This window comes from Neolamprologus brichardi, chromosome 20 (genome assembly GCF_056152115.1).
Source record: "Neolamprologus brichardi isolate AB-2024 chromosome 20, ASM5615211v1, whole genome shotgun sequence".
Lineage (NCBI taxonomy): Eukaryota > Metazoa > Chordata > Actinopteri > Cichliformes > Cichlidae > Neolamprologus > Neolamprologus brichardi.
The window spans coordinates 14,295,815-14,312,025 of NC_142123.1; the positions used below are offsets into that span (position 1 = coordinate 14,295,815).

General features: G+C 36.5%; 1 protein-coding gene across 1 annotated transcript; it reads right to left on the bottom strand.

The window, feature by feature from the left end:
* Positions 1-272: 272 nt before the first annotated feature.
* On the bottom strand, positions 273-13,724 carry LOC102786222 (scavenger receptor cysteine-rich type 1 protein M130-like). The gene is made up of 19 exons (XM_087833747.1): positions 13,595-13,724; positions 11,808-12,152; positions 11,524-11,622; positions 11,139-11,357; positions 10,890-11,066; positions 10,634-10,788; positions 9,673-9,820; positions 9,118-9,426; positions 7,628-7,933; positions 7,065-7,361; positions 6,336-6,644; positions 5,139-5,429; positions 4,579-4,851; positions 3,946-4,112; positions 3,419-3,527; positions 3,082-3,240; positions 2,583-2,678; positions 726-878; positions 273-579 (listed from the first exon to the last, which is right to left on the bottom strand). The coding sequence occupies exons 1-19, from the start codon at positions 13,650-13,652 to the stop codon at positions 395-397; spliced, it is 3,855 nt and encodes a 1,284-aa protein (XP_087689873.1). The 5' UTR covers positions 13,653-13,724; the 3' UTR covers positions 273-394.
* Between the last annotated feature and the right edge of the window lie 2,487 nt (positions 13,725-16,211).

A 16,211-nucleotide genomic window follows, 5' to 3' on the forward strand; every position in this document is an offset into this window, starting at 1 on the left:
AACAAAGAAAACTGAATAAAAAATGTAATACCACACAGTACAGACATGTTTGATAAAAGCATTACATTCAACTACTATTAAACCGAATATCATGGAATGATTTATTTATAACACTAGTATCTGTCTTTTTTGTTACATTTTACATTTTAAGTTTTTTGGATCAAGGGATACAAGGATCAAGGGATGAATTTAAATTCTGTTAAAAATAAGTTCTTGCATTAAATGTCGTTTTCTTCAAGGAATTTCAATAAATGTATGTTGCATGAATATATTTTAATATTTTTTGTCCTCTTAATTTAATTACAGAAAAAGAACAGTTAATTTTGTCGTGTTTGTCATGAGCCACTTTGTGAGACTTTTTTTTTTTTAAGTAGTTTCTAAAGCTGAATTTGGCTCACTCATCTTGATCTGGCTCTAGGTAGTCCTCATCCCTCTTCACCAATCCTGGGGCTGCTGTGTTTAAGTCATGTGGTGTTTCAGGGCTGTTGTGGACCTCTGCTGTAGTCTGTGCAGTTTCAGGGATTGTATCAATGTCATCGTAACTCTCCTGTGGATCTTCCACTTCGTAGGTCACCCCGTCTGTCACAAAGAAAAATGTTTGGCACAGTTAAACACTGATGAGTCTCATTGATGCCATTTTCAAATTTGAAATTTACTGGTACTGAAATGTGAAAACACTGTGTTCAAACTGGTTCAGAACTTTCTAGTGTTTTCATTATGGACACCTTCATGAACGTTGATGTCTTGGGCAGCAGGAGCAGTAGTGGCTGGAAAGGTCAGGGGTCGAGCCTCATCTGCTTCATCAATATCATCATAAGGTAAAGAGGAAACACTCCGCCCATCATTTTCTGAGACAAATTCAGTCTCAGACCTGAATCCTGAATGAAAAAAAATGTTGGATTGAAAAATAAACTTCCACATCCCAGATCTGTGCCTGTTTTTTATTTTTTTAAGAAACTGGGAGCTGTCTGAAATAAATCTAAGGCAGGCAAATAGTTTACTATAGAAAAAAAGGAACACTTTAATAAACCGGAAATGTATTACTTTTTCAATTTGTGACAGTGTCAGAAAGGTGATAATTCTATCTTAAGGTTATTATTGAGCTGGTAGCAGCAAAGTCTGTCAACTCTATGAAAATAAGTGATGAGCTAGTGATACTGCTAAAGACTCAAAAAAGTATACTGTGTGTGCAGTCTTATCTGTTTTACTGAAACATGGTTGAATCAAAGCATGTCAGACTCTAATGTCTGGACAAACAGATAAACACAGTGGTGAGAAAAAGCTTTTTTCAGCTGAGGCAGCTCTCTAAAGTAAAACCTTTTATTTCTTTTTATGACTTGAAGAGAGTTTTACATGCATTTGTGACCACTCGCCTTGATTTTTGTAATGGACTTTATATTGGTATTGATCAGGCTTCACTATCACGCTTGCAAATGGTCCAGAATGCTGCTGCTCGCTTGTTGACAGGGACACGCAAACGTGAGAACATTACCCCTGTTCTTGCCTCTTTACACTGGTTGCCTGTCCATTTTAGAATTCATTTTAAAACTAAATTTTTTTGCTTTTAAAGTTTTAAATGGCCTGGCTCCTTCTTACCTGTCAGACCTTCTACAACGATACACTCCACAAAGGTCTCTCAGATCAACTGACCAGTCACTCCTTGCTGTCCCCATATCGAGACTGAGCTTTCGCTGTTGTGGCCCCCAAATTATGGAATAAGTTTCCCCGCCATCTCCCCTCCAATTTTATTCATTGTATATCTTATTGTCTATTTTACTGATGTTTTAATATTTAATATATATATATACTGATTTTTACCTTTTTATCTTCTTTTTCATATTTAAATATGTATTACATAAAATATGTATTTATTTTATTGTTATTTATATTTATTTCTTTGTCTGCTTAATGTATGGTTTTTAACTGCTATCTCTGTTTTATTATTGGAATGCACTTTGGTCAACTTTGTTGTTTTTAAAGTGCTATATAACTAAAGTTGGATTGGATTGGATTGGATAATGTGTATATACCTGATTCCACTCTGATACAATCTGACAGAGAAGCTAAAGCTAGTGGGAAGAAAAAAGGTGGGGGTCTGGATATATATGTGAACAAAAGATGGTGTAATCCTGTCAAAGAGAAGATGTGTTGTCCTGATATTGCTTTTTTGAAAGATAATTTTACTTTTTATATCTGTTTTATGTCTATCTTTTTGAAATTTAGGTGAAATTTAAATTTGTGCACCTTCAACTCGACAGCAGGAAGGATGACGTTGAAGAGGATAAAAAACATATATATGTTTTTATATAAAACATATAAAAACAGGTAAGAATTTAATTTATATGGGCAGAGCAACTGACGTTCATGATATAGTACAGTTATTTAAAAATAAGTTATGAAGACAGAAAACTGTAGTACTAACATGCAGTAGTTAGTGTAGGTGGTGCAGCTTCTTATATTATCGTGTCCAAATTAAAATAACGATAGTAGTGGTGTAGAGTATATCAAAGGCCATTAAGCTATGGACTTTAAACACTGTTTAAAAAAAATACAGATAAGATAACACTGAATGAATGACTCACTGCCACGACTGAAGTCTTCCATCTCATTGTCTTTGTCCATGACGTCCTCATAATCTCCACTTTCAAACTCCATGTCTTTCCCTGGCAGCATTCTTGCTGAAAGGTTACAGTGTTATAAATTTACTCATACAGCAACAGCTGTCTCACCAATGCACTGAGCTAATGTACCAGTGAAGTAACTGTACAAGGACCACAAGAGCATGAAAAGCACAACACAAGCACAGGCGTGCTTAATTTTCCCTGTTTTGTATTTACATTTGGTCGAGTTTGGTGGAGCTGATGTGCTCCTTGTTCAATCAGCAGCAGTGACGGCATTATTTGAAGTCAGAATTCAGAGAGACTGCCCTCTAAAAGTTTCCAACACCTTTTTCCTTTAAGCATGAAAGATCTGGATTGATCTCATGTTCAGTCAGGATTTTTATGCCTTTTAAGGTAATTCATTAGAGCAAAAACAAACAAAAAAAACCATGTGTGTAAGTCATGTAATAAATATACTCACCTAAAGCTCTGGACTCCCTGACTCTCCTGAAATACATTCGCATAAATGAAGAAATCAAGATCACTACAACAAGAAGAAATATCACACCCACGATAACAGGTCCTGTGGGTATAGGCGGAGGTGGTGGCGGTGGTGGTGCGGTAGTCACTTTAATATAGCCTGAAATCAAACAAAGCCAGGTTATTATGTTTTTTTCCGGATTCAGTTACAGTGAGTTTGAATTCCACTTTATCTGTATCACGTTGATCAAAGTAAGTCAGCTCAGATTTTGAGAATACAAAAAGTGTCTTTCTGTCAAAAACAAGTAATTGATTGATGGATTCATGGTTTATCTTACCTTCACAAAATATTGTAGCTGAAGAAACTTTTCCACAGGAAAGTTGTTTGACAGAGCGCTTGACGTCCATGGTAACATCAGTGAACTCCAGTGTTGTTTCTAAGTTGACCTTGAATCAAATTTAAACTTTTTCACATTTAGTGATACAGAAAGAAGAAAAAACACTGAAATTTTCTCTGGCAGTAAAAAACAGCCCTGATTGAAGCAACACACAACAAAAGAAGTCACTAGAAGTCCAGACCAAAAGTATTGGGACATTCAATTTCTTTTATATTTCTGCAAACTTTGTGTCAGCAAAGTGTCCAGAAAGTTTTTAACTTCAAACATTTGGTCAATTTGTGTTTATTGAGATACACCTCTCATGCATTTCTTTCCATTTTATAAACCTAAATATTTTAAATGTAAGATTCCAGTCTTCATTATTAGATTAAGCTGAGACACAGAGCCAGGAAACTGTCCATAATTTTGATTTGTAGAATATGAGACAAATCAGTGACTGCTTCAAGACGTAAAATGTAAAGATTTACCTGTTTGTCTTCCTTAGAGGTGCTAGGGGTCTCTTTATCAGTCTCTTCACAGAGCTTTCTCTCTAACACTGGGGGACCATTAAATGGACATACTCTTTCCCACTTATCTCGATAATTGACTTCAAGGACACCTCCATGTTTTTCACTCGTGCGGAACTTTACACTTTCTGTAAAAGCAAAGAAACTGTGTTGAAAGAAGGAAACAAGCTCATCCACTTCTGTCTGGCAAATATGATGTTAGAGATGGTCACCTTAGCTTTAGCAAAATCACTAGGAGCAAAGCAAGCACCTGTCATCACTCTACATTTATTAAAGTTGGAGTGTAAAACATGTGTTCAACATATTTATTTTCAGAAATTTTCAACAAATAACTCAGATTTCTGGACAGAACCTGCCAAACTATCAGTGTCATGGTTTGCAATGCAAATTATTTGTGGCTTCACTATCTTATAAGGAGCTTAACAATGCCATTTTTATTTTAAAGAAATAATCTTCTGTTTTATAAAATAAATACCTAAAAATTACCCCAAGATAATGAATTAAAATACTACCATAATTAACAGAGGACACACATGTATGTACTGTATATAGGGATGAGTTTATGGAAAGAGAGGTGTATGGACTCACACTTACCACTACAAGTAATGAACACCACATTTGTGCCACACTGTCCTTTAGTCCTCCTGCACTGGCCAATGATGGAATGGTACTTTTCACAGCTGACATGGTAAAAGTCACCTGAACCCTTTGATGGAGCTTTGGATTCAATGAAGACAGCATTGCCACAAAGCTTTTCTTGGCAAACTTTGTGTGCATAGGATAGATCCCAGTTACTAGCACACACTGGAACGCCATCTATCCTCACTTCCCCACGACAGCCCTGTGAAAGGCTGACATCGGGCTCCTCTGGGAAGGAAAGCAATAAACACTGCAGTCAAGTATTGATAAAGACATAAAGCACTGAGGTAGAAATGATCAGTTAATCGTCTCTGCACTGCAAAGTCAAAATATGAAGCACAAGGTCATAATCAAATAGTTCATTTAACACTTTTAGCTTTAGTTTACTTTATCCAGTGTATCTGGAATAATTCTCTTTCACACTCCTTGTGTCTTGTTTCACTCTTCAGTGTTTCCAGTGCAAATGTAAAAAGTCTGTGATCATTAAAGATCAGTCCTGCTGATATAAATCTTACTTTTGCATTCAATGAAGACTGTCTCCTTCCCTGAGGGTGTGGTTTTATTTTCACATTCCCAAATGCTTCCTGGATTTTTACCACAGCTGAAGCTTTTGTTCCAAAAAGAATCTATTTCAATTGTTTGGCTTTTATTTGTTGATTGGTATCCACCACAGTCCATATCCTGGCAAAGCTTTTCCTTCTCAGTTTCATTGAAGTTTTCTCTGGAAACAGCACTGAGTCCCTGTCTCCAGTGAACCAACACTGTTCCACTACAGGCCTTTTTGTCAGGTACCATCGTCCTCCATTCTGAGACAGACAAGAGAAATAAAAAGTTCACAAAACATGATGTAACCAACAGGATCTGAATGATATAAATAACACACTCTGCACACAGAAATGACATTATGATCCTGCATCAACTTAAAGTTTTTAAAGTTTAGCTACCCTTCTGACTGCTGTGTAAATAAAATGATTTTATAGATTGATAACAAAGAGATGACAACTGATGGCAGCGATATTTTTATAACCATCAGACTGCACAGGCTAGCTGTTTCCAGCTGATTCCAGACATTAAGTGAGTCAGACTGTGTGGCAGAGCCATACTGGTGACATGGACAACAAGCAGAAAAGAAAAGACTAAAACTGAGTAGAACAAATATGATTAATGGAGGTGAGGATGTTAACATTGGGGGTGGTGGGGGTGGCTGTAGCTCAGGTGGTAGAGCAGGTCATCTACTGATTGGAAGGTTGGTGGTTCGATTCCTGGCTTCCCCTAGTCTGCATGCCAAATATCCTTGGGCAAGGTACTAACCCCAAATTGCTCTCCGATGCATCCATCGGAGTATGAATGTGTGTGAATGTTAGCTATAAAGCACTTAGAAAGATGTGCTTGTGCGAATGGGTCTGAATGGGTGAATGCACAAGTTGTGTAAAGCGCTTTGAGTGCTCAGATGAGTAGAAAAGCGCTATATAAGAACCAGTCCATTTACCATTTACCAACATTCTAACCTTTATTTCACTAAAAGTAACCTTTGAAGGCGAACATGTCAAAGTTTGAACGCAGCATTATTTTTATCTCAACATTTTTCTGAAATACAAACTAATCTCAGTTTGTTTCAATTTTAATTCAGTTTCAAAGCCTTTATTTTAAAATTAGGCTGAAGGAGTAAATAATAATTAAGAAACTGCTGACACGAAGATCATTGTACACACCAGAGCATCGGAGGCCACTGTGTTTGCAGGCAGCTGTAGAAGCAGTAATACTGCTGCATGCAGATAATGGACTGTTAGCATTTGCAGCGCAGTTTAGGTTTGAAATGGCTAATTTATCTGCTGGTGCAGGTCCAAAGTAGGGAAGAGTCTCGACAGCATCACCACATTTAAGCTCCTGACAGATGGTGTTTTGATTGTTAGTGTCTTTGAGAGCATCCTCGCACACAGGGATCCACTTCCCCTCATACTCCACCTCTACGTTTCCAAAACATTTGTAACTGGGAATGCTGAATCTGGGCTTGACACTACCTGAAAGAAAGAAATTATGAAAATCATGCTATATATTTATAATACTCTTGTTTTATTTTTAATTAGAATTTTAAGCAACAAGAACCATCATCATCTTAGTGAAAAGAATTTCAGTTTGATAGCTTCAGAAAGATTTATATTTCCTTCTTTAACATATATGAGCTTAATTATAAAAAACAGTATTTACAAAGATATTTTTAAAACATTTGAAGGAACATTTAAAAACAGACTTATGTCTTTTTGTTTGTTTTTTAAATTCTGTTATCCTGTAACTTAGTGACTGAAGAATCAACAAACCAATAAAACTGGCACTTTTTTCCAAAGGGTCCAAATCAGTTGAAAATGAAACGTTTTAAAAAAGCAAAGTTATGACATTTATTATATTTTTGCAATATAAAATTACTTTTAAAAAACAATTACCTGAGCAAACAACATAGGCTGGTTTTTGTTTACAGGACTTATCATTGTCCTGGTTTTTGACAAAGATGCTCTGTGTCAGGTCAGTAGTCTGACTTGTCAGGTGTAAACTCTTAAAGAGGATATCACCATCTTTGGGACTGTTGTGGGCTTTTATGGGCGTCCCACAGTTCAGCTTTTTACACAGCTTCACAGACTTGTCTTCTGTCCAGGAGTCTGCACACATATCTCCTTCCTTCTCTTCTACACGAATCCTGACTTTTCCCCAGCAGCTGTTATTCAACCTCATCTTTATATTTCCTGTTGTGACATGAAAAAGCAAAAGTTAAGAGGAAACTAGTATCAGTGGATATTTCATAACATCTTGGACCAAGCTAGGTTTCAGAAAAAAAACTGAAAATAGTAAAAATTTGATTGAGAGAAAACGAGGAATTGAATGTACATCTATGGACATTAAAAGGTAAAGTCTGTTATAAGTAAATTGACTCTTCTGTGACACAATAAATCGATTCCACAATGACCTTATTCTTAGTTTTATACTTTGACTCATTCACATTTCACATTACCTGAACATTTCACATAAGCAGTAGAATTATGGTGGTCAGGATGCAGAGGTGTAGTTTGGTTACACTCAAAAAGAGACTGTTCTCTGGATGAGCAGCTAAAAGAGTTTTTCCAAACTTTATTAATCATATCAGCCATAGAATTGAAAGAAAAGTTAGCAGCGTTCCCACATTGCATCTGCTGACACACTGTGTCTGCAGACTCTTGGTTCCATGTCTCTTTAGACCCAGAGAGCCAGTAGATTTCTCTGCCACGCTCTATCCCCACATGACCAGAACAGGTTCCACTCAAAAACACCACCTTGTGACCTGATGGACACAAAGAGAGAAACATGATATACAGTAAGTGGCTGTGCAGGTTGTCTACCTGTTGAAAGGTCATTCGTTCATGCGTGAATGTTAGACAAAGCCCTTAGACACAGGATTAAAGCACTGCATGAATGCGTGCTTGTGACTGGGTGAATTGGGCTTGTAGTAAAAAGTGCTTTGACTGAATGTCTTTGCTGATAGCTGAGCAGAATAATGATTCTCTACTACTTTCAGCAAAACACACTCTGGGTGCTCAAAATGAGTAGAAAAGCATTATATATATGTATGAGCACCAGCTAGATTTGTTTGCAGCGTAGGTGCTGCATTCTGGACCAGCTAAACACGAGCTAAAGAGGACCGAGAGGTGCATGTGACAAGTGAGGCACAGTACTCAAGACGGCAGAAAATTAAAGCGTGCAATAAGTTCCACAATGCTAAGTGTCAGTAAGGGTCTGAAATTTGTGATGTTTCCTAATTAAATGAGAAAAATAGACTGGGTGAGCGTTGAGATGTGAGATTCAAATTTCAAATCAGTACCAAAAATGATACGAAGGCTCTTAAATGATGATTCGGTTTTACTGTAACAACTGACAACCTCAGATTTTTTTTAGAATTAAGGTAAAGGAAATTTAAAGACATTAAAAGCAATAAAGCAGGCTTGTTATTTATTCCTGTTGTCTTACTATTTATATTTTATTTCTGCACACTTGGCGAGGAGCCCCCACAATTTTGTGTTAAATTCACAATAACAATAAAAGACTATTCTATTCTATTGGCCAAGGTGTGAGAGGCTGGTAAACACTCCACTATTGGGCAAACATTGTTTTGTCTGTAATTAGTCTGCTAATCTACCGACAAAGACATTTGGCACCCAAAAAAGTCTAATGACTTTTTCACAAAAGAGAAATTGTTTATTTGGGTTTCTAGTTGGATTTTCACAGGTAAGTGTATTTAGACATTGGACTGGATGATTTACTAAATAGAAGCATGTAACTAAGCAGTGGGAAAAAAACACATTTTTCTTCTGACTGATATCAGTGAATGAAAATGTCTTTTTCCTGGTTCTAGCATTTTATTATATTTTTGTATGTTTACTTTGGGAAAGCACCATCATTTGCTACACATGTGTAATTACTTATAACAGTTACACACAGCAACAAGGTCAAAGGGCACATGACACTCACCCTCACAGGTGATTCCAGCTGCTTCTGCTTCCTGATCTGAAAATTGGTTGTTTGAGTTTTCTGTTAAACACTCAGATATCTTTGATATCTTCTTATCTGTCGGACACGTTATTGACAGGAAGCTACCAGGACCCTGACTGAATTTTTCAGTTTTGCCTTTTTCCCCACATTGCAGTTGTTTGCAGACAGCTGCTGATTGAGCCTCTGTCCATCCTTTTGCAGGAACTTTCTTCCACTGGCCCTCATGCTTTATCTCCAATCTTCCAGCACATCTTCCAGGACCATCTGCCAGTTTCACCTCCACACTGTCTGTACCACGACAATAAGAGATTTATCAGCCACGAAACACAAAAAGAATAAACACATTAAATCAAACTCTTACTGAACACATTTTGGAAAAATTTAATCAGAATTTAACAATGTCACAATTTCATTGAATGAAGTTACAGATTTTCTCTCTCGACAGAGAATTTATTGCAGGATTTAAAATCCCATTATAAAAGCAGACAAAGGCCATCAGCAGCCACTCTGTACATTTCCACTGCTGTATCTCACCTGAACACACCACATAAGGTTGGTTTGAACACTGGATATTGTCACCATGCTGAGCCTGACAGTGCCACAGTGAGGACTCCGTGCCATTGCAGCTCACATGGTCCATTATCCCTCCTGAATTTTGATGTTCGGCTTTATTGTAAATCAGCTAGAACAAAGCATTTATAAGTTTGCTTTATTTCATTGACAGACAGAAAACACTGACTGATTTAAAGACAACGAGTCACTGCATATTGTTAGCCTGGGAAAAAGGAGTGGTGAACTAAATATAAATCACAGACAGTGGAATAACTTAAATTACCAAACAGTACAGATAAAACTAACATCCACTTGTTTGGTTGGATTGATTAGGAGCTCAAACTGTTGAACTTACTTTAAACATTTTTAATTTTAATTCATTTATTTTAATCCAGGGTTTCCAACTCCAGGCCTCGAGGGCCGATGTCCTGCAGATTTTAGGTCTGTCAGTAATCCAACACAACTGATTCAAATGGCCAAATTACCACCTCAACATGTCTTGAAGTTCTCCAGACGCCTGGTAATGAACTAATCATTTGATTCAGGTGTGTAGACTCAAGGTGAGATCTAAAACCGGCCTGGAGTCGGGGACCCCTGCTTTAATTATTTTGATGTTCAAACAATGCCATGTTGATCAAATCAAGTGATTATTAAAATTAACATAAACATTTCTTGCAACCCTGTAAAAAAGCATCAATCCAACTATACTGAGGAGAAAAAGCTACATGGTGATCACTAATATTCTTGTGACATCAAAGAAATATATAATATTATTATCATCTCCAGCAGCTTTTACTTCATGTGCATTCAGTATTAATGGTGCACATTAGTACACTAATTACAATAAACCCAGTAGCACTGCTGTATGGACAGTTTCTGATACACTCAGTATCCATGTATCAGAACAACAGGTAACTTATGGTGAGTAAACTTGAACACTCACTTTCCCGCATTCAAGCTCCTTGCAGACCAATTCAGCTTCCTTTTTAGTCCAGGAGGAGGCACACACAGGATTAACTGAACCATTCACTTCAATATTAACTGTACCATAGCACTTGCTGTCTTTACCAAAGAGCTTCAGAACTACTTTAACTTCATCTGAGAGAGAGAGAGAGAGAGAGAGAGAGAGAGAGCAGTTTTACAGTGTCAAGTGTTTGCTTGGAAGTTGTTTGTGTTGGAATATAGATGTGTTGAATTACCTGTGCATGTCACATTAAGGTTTTTGCTTGTGCTGTTGTTACCACAGTGCATTTGCTGGCACACATCAAAATCAAAGTTGTCCTGTTGAACAGGTATCCAGTTGTTATTTTCTTCTTTTTCCAGCTGCCCAGAACACACATTTGACTGGTTTCCTTTGAGCTGCAGTCTCGTATAACCTGTTCATAAAAACACTTTCACCATGTGTGTGTGTGTGTGTGTGTGTGTGTGTGTGTGTGTGTGTGTGTTACCTTCACATATGACAGACAAAGTTTTGCATGGTACTGAATCATCATTGCCATTCGCACACTGCCACGGATGATCTGGGTCTGCTTCTTTAAAAGCCGAACAATCAAGCTTCATCTTTGATGCTTTTTTGAATCTTTCCCTATCCCCCCTCTCTGAGGGAGGAATTTCTCTGAGTCCACCACACCCCAGACGTTCACACAGAAGCCTGGCTTCTTTTTCACCTTTTTAAGAGAGGAATAATTTATTGTTTGTTCATCAAAAACATCGCAAAACATAAAACAAATGATAGAACTTATTACAAATCAAATTGAGAGAGAGCAATGTTGACAATATTTAAACAGCTTTGCCCTTTGACACATATAAAATTAACAAAAAGAGAAGACATACCAATGTTGTTGTTACAAAAGTAACCCTGAGTTATGCCATCAACAGAGTACTGGACAGCTCCAGCACATTTGGGTCCATCCAGGCTTAATGTGATATCACCTTGAAGAGCACACTCAATTATCAGCCAAATATAAACACAGATAAAAAAAAACAAAAAACCAAAACAAACAAAGAAACACCACAATTGATTTCCCTTAACAACTTTTAGCTAAGAGTCATTGTCACTGAGCTCACCAAAAATAAATAAATAAATAAAAAAACAGAGAAAAATTTGAAAAACTTACTTGAACAGTTAATTTTTTTCACTGTGACCCTTGAGTAATCGCTGTAGTTCCAACCAGGATGTTTACATTCCCACAGAGCGCTCTCGTGTCCTTCACACTTCAGTTCATTGAGCCAGATCGGTCTGCCTTCAGAAGGCTTAAGAGTATCTATTACTGAGCTCTCCACAGGTTCCCCACAGTGAGTGCTCTTACAAACCACTTTTTCAGTGTTCTTGCTCCAGAGTGTATCCCCAACAAAGCCCCATGTGTTGTTATGGTAGACTTCAAGGTAGCCTTCACATCGGTAGCCTCCTTTGTTTTGTCTTTGTCCTTTGTTTCTTTGTTTTAGAATCAGTTTGTCCTCAGCTAGGAACATACAAGGTTTATACAGCAAATTATTATTATTGTTATTATGATTTGTTTCATGGCTGACTTACTTTTGGGAACTGCAAAGTAAATATTTAAAGTTGTAAATGTAAAATTTCTTTTGTTTATCTGTTTTTTATTTGAATATCGCTAAAACCCTTTTTTTTTTACAAATCTTTTTAATCCCTTCATGTCTTTCTTTAGGATAATATCATCATTCCTCAGCAGATTTATACAAAAACAACAATGAAAAACCACAGTGGTTTATATTTTTTTAACATATGGGGTGTCTATTGTAAATGGCATAGATTAAGAGGAAGGGTATTGTACACCCATGACAGGTTACCAGTCTGTCACAGGGCTAACACATGGAGACAGAACACCACTGATGCTCACACTCACCATCATCATTAAGAATTACCAATTAAACTAACCCCTTAGTACCCATGCAGATACGAGGAGAACAGGCAAACTACACACAGGAAGGCCCCAGGCTGGATTTGAATCACTTTCTCACTGTGAAGTGACAGTACTAACCACTGGACCACCGTGATTTCCAGCGAGGGCTAAATTTGCTAATGGGCCAAAATAGCATGCGAGTACAATTCGGAGGTATGCTGATGGGTGTGGTTAGTTTTATGGATAATTTACAAATATTGCACTGTTTTAAACACAGGTGCAATCAGTTCATTTCAGTATCAAGGACAAAATCAGCCTGTGTTCTTAATTTCAATATTGTCCTGACTATATTTTGCACTTGCATCTGCAGAATCAGTCACAAAAATCTCGGACTTCCCTCCTCTGACACGCGCCTCTTGTCACTGAGCTCTTTGTAAATACTGTACTTTTCTTGACTTTTTTTGACAGAAAAACCCAGTTTGCGCTTGAAAAGTCTTGATTTAAAACAAAACCACAACAGAAATCTGGATATACACTTGAATTGAACTGTTACATTTCTTCCACACCTTGACTTAAAAAAAAAGCTGCTATTTAAATAAAACAATTTTACATATAGTTTTTAAATAAAATGAGAGAAGAAGAGTCATAGGTGCCTGGTGTGATTGTGAGTGCAAATGGTTCTCTGTCTCTATATGTTTGCCTTGTGACAGACTGGCGGCAACCTGCACAGGGGGTACCCTGCCTCTCGCCCTAAAACTGCTGGGATAGGCTCCAGCTCCCCCTGCGACCCTGACCCGAGAGAATGGATGGATTTTAAAATATAAATAATATTTAATTTCATTACAAGGATTTCTTCCTAAGTTGAATTTTATACAAAAGTACTGCATTGATTGTTTTGGGGGGTTTTTTGGTTCAAATTCAGGATCACATCTGGACTCAGTTCTAACGCATTCACACACACGCTCATATAGAGAAATTCAAATTAATACCAACAATTAATAATATTACTACGGTTCAGAATGAAATAAAGTGAATTAACTTGCCTTGTGAGATCACCAGCTCAATGTGAGCAAGGCGGAGAAGCAGGAGGAGGAACCACATCGTCACCAAAGCTCATGACTTGAGAGTGAGACAGACAAATGATGCGCTCGGCTTTATATTGCCATGGCTTCGCCCACCAAAAATGGAAATGAGCAGCATACGCGCCAAAGCTAGACTCACAAATATTAACTTAGATTGAAAGAAAACTAACACACAAGTGTCCTTACTTCATATACAGCACCTTTTTATGCTTTTCTCTTCATTAAACTAAAATTCCCCTTGATGTTGTGACACGGGCACACAACATACTGTATTAGAATGTACAATTGATCAACTGCTGATAAATTATAAATTTTAAGTTTAATAACTGATACACATGGCTGTTTTGATGTTTTTAATTTGCTATTATTATTTTTTATTTGAAATATTTCAATAAACTGATCTAGAAATGACTTTTTTACTCAGCACTCTCTATGACATAAATTTGACACCATTAAATGATATCTGCTTCAACAGAGTCATAATATTGCTTCATGCAAACAAACTTAACATAGTTTACCAAGTTCTTTAATACTGATAAATTCAGTTAATCCATAACCAGAGGAAAAAAGATGTGTTGTTAACAAAGTCTAATGTTATAAATGCAGTTAATTTTTCTTGTGTTGCTTATGATGAATACTTTTATGCAAACGAGCACAGACAGATTACCATGTTCTTTAATACTAATACATTTACATCACAAAATCAAAATAAGGATAGGTAACAAACATAAACACAATTTTTTTATTTTAAAAATTCATCATGAACATTTTTAGCAACTTTGTAATAATAGTAACACCAAAAATATCCCACATAGTTTTCTACAACTAACAGATAAAATAAGTTTTTGTCTTTGATTGTTTTCAATGATTCAACAGCAGCATGTATTTGCTGTGTATGAATGAGTATTAGGGCCAGGAGTATTAAACCCTCTACAAATACCTTGTGTAGACGAGTCAGTAAAATTGGTTTTAGTTAGTTTAGTACCTTTTCAGTACAGAAACGCAGTGGGACGATAAGTATTAATCACACTGAAAATATGGTGCAGAAAGCTGCATCTGGTCAGAAGGAAAAACACACAAACTTGGAAGAGTTGGCCAGATTTGTGCAAAATGAAATAGCTGTGAATAGAAAGATGCAAGAATATTGATGCAGTAAAGAGTTTGTATTTTGTATCCCAAGATGGCTGATCAACAAGGCGTTTTTAGAGAGTGTTGCAGCCGTGCCAGTTTGTCTTGAAACGGCAACTGTAACCTCCACATTTGACTTTTTTATCACTTCAACTTTATTCTCAAAATATCTACTTTAATCCTGAAATAAACACTATTTATTTCTTCTTAACATGGTCCTAATACTCTGTCATAGCTGTGCCTGTTTTCAAAGAGCTCTATAAATAAATATAGTATGGTAAATCAATTTTAAAGAGTAACATTTTGTTTGATTTAAAATTAGTTTTTTAATCAGTGTCGTTAGCCGCAGCAGACAACTGTATAATTCCACTAGTATCGTGAAGATGAAGGTTTCAAAGCATTTGTCTTTAATGACATTACATTAAATGTCAACTTCTATCAGTAACCCTGATATCTGAGATCATTATGTCCTTAAACAAAAACACAAAGCCTTAGGGAGCAGCACACACAGCAAAACATCAGCTCACATCAGAGAAATGTCAAACTATTAATATTCTTAGAAAGGAAATATCGTTTCAGTAAGAAAGAAAGACTTAAAAACAACAACCTCCTGCTACATCTTATCAGACCGCATCTACAAGCTGTAAAATCTGTGAACAAAAAAGAAAAAAATTATATATATATATATATATAAATAAATATGAGAGCATGATATTTGAGTAAGGCTTTAAATAACATGAGGAATAATCAAAAATACTACACACAATATCCATGTATTGTATTTTACAATGGTCAGGAGACAGACACTCGGAGTATGCATTTCCCAGTATATGCAGCATGTATACAGGATGTGATATATAAAATATGTATATAAACATTAACAACTAATGCATGGTAAAAACGCATCACTCTAATGGAATTATCCATCCTGACATTTTACATGTGAATGTTCCTGGACTGTGGTCACAGGTGTAAAATGAGTGTACGAGAGAGCTGCACGGCTCTGTGGCTGTCTGGCGGGAGACTTTTCGGAGCTGTGACTAACTGGAAACAATGTATTCCCAGCTGCCCTTTTGATTCTTACTGAAATTCATTTACCCAAAAAGCCCATTTTGGCAACAAAACAAACCAAGTTGCTAAAAGGCCTGCAAGAGTTTTCTAGCAAGACATAAATTCTGGTTAAAGTGTCTCAGAGTCTCAAACTATCGAGGGAAGACACTTCAGGGTGCATTTGTTTTTTTGTTACATACTTTATACGTCTTTATACTGTAGATATCATGAATGAATTATTAGCAGAATGTGCTTATATTATAAAAATGACAGCCAGGCCTGAGTTCTCCTGTAGACCCTCCAAAAATTAAAAAAATAAAAATAAAACAAAATCTACACATAAATCATGGCAATGAAAGTGTAATAATAAGGCCTTCCCTCACCGACTGATTTATTGCTA

Bases quoted from the DNA above. Each gene is read 5' to 3' on its own strand.
- LOC102786222 (XM_087833747.1), bottom strand. From the start codon at position 13,652: ATGTGGTTCCTCCTCCTGCTTCTCCGCCTTGCTCACATTGAGCTGGTG. The intron at 9,821-10,633 runs GTGAGTGTTCAA...GCTTTGTTCTAG, and splicing joins AGGAGCTTGAATGCGGGAAA to CTGATTTACAATAAAGCCGA. The intron at 879-2,582 runs GTGAGTCATTCA...TTTTTCATTCAG, and splicing joins GGAAGACTTCAGTCGTGGCA to GATTCAGGTCTGAGACTGAA.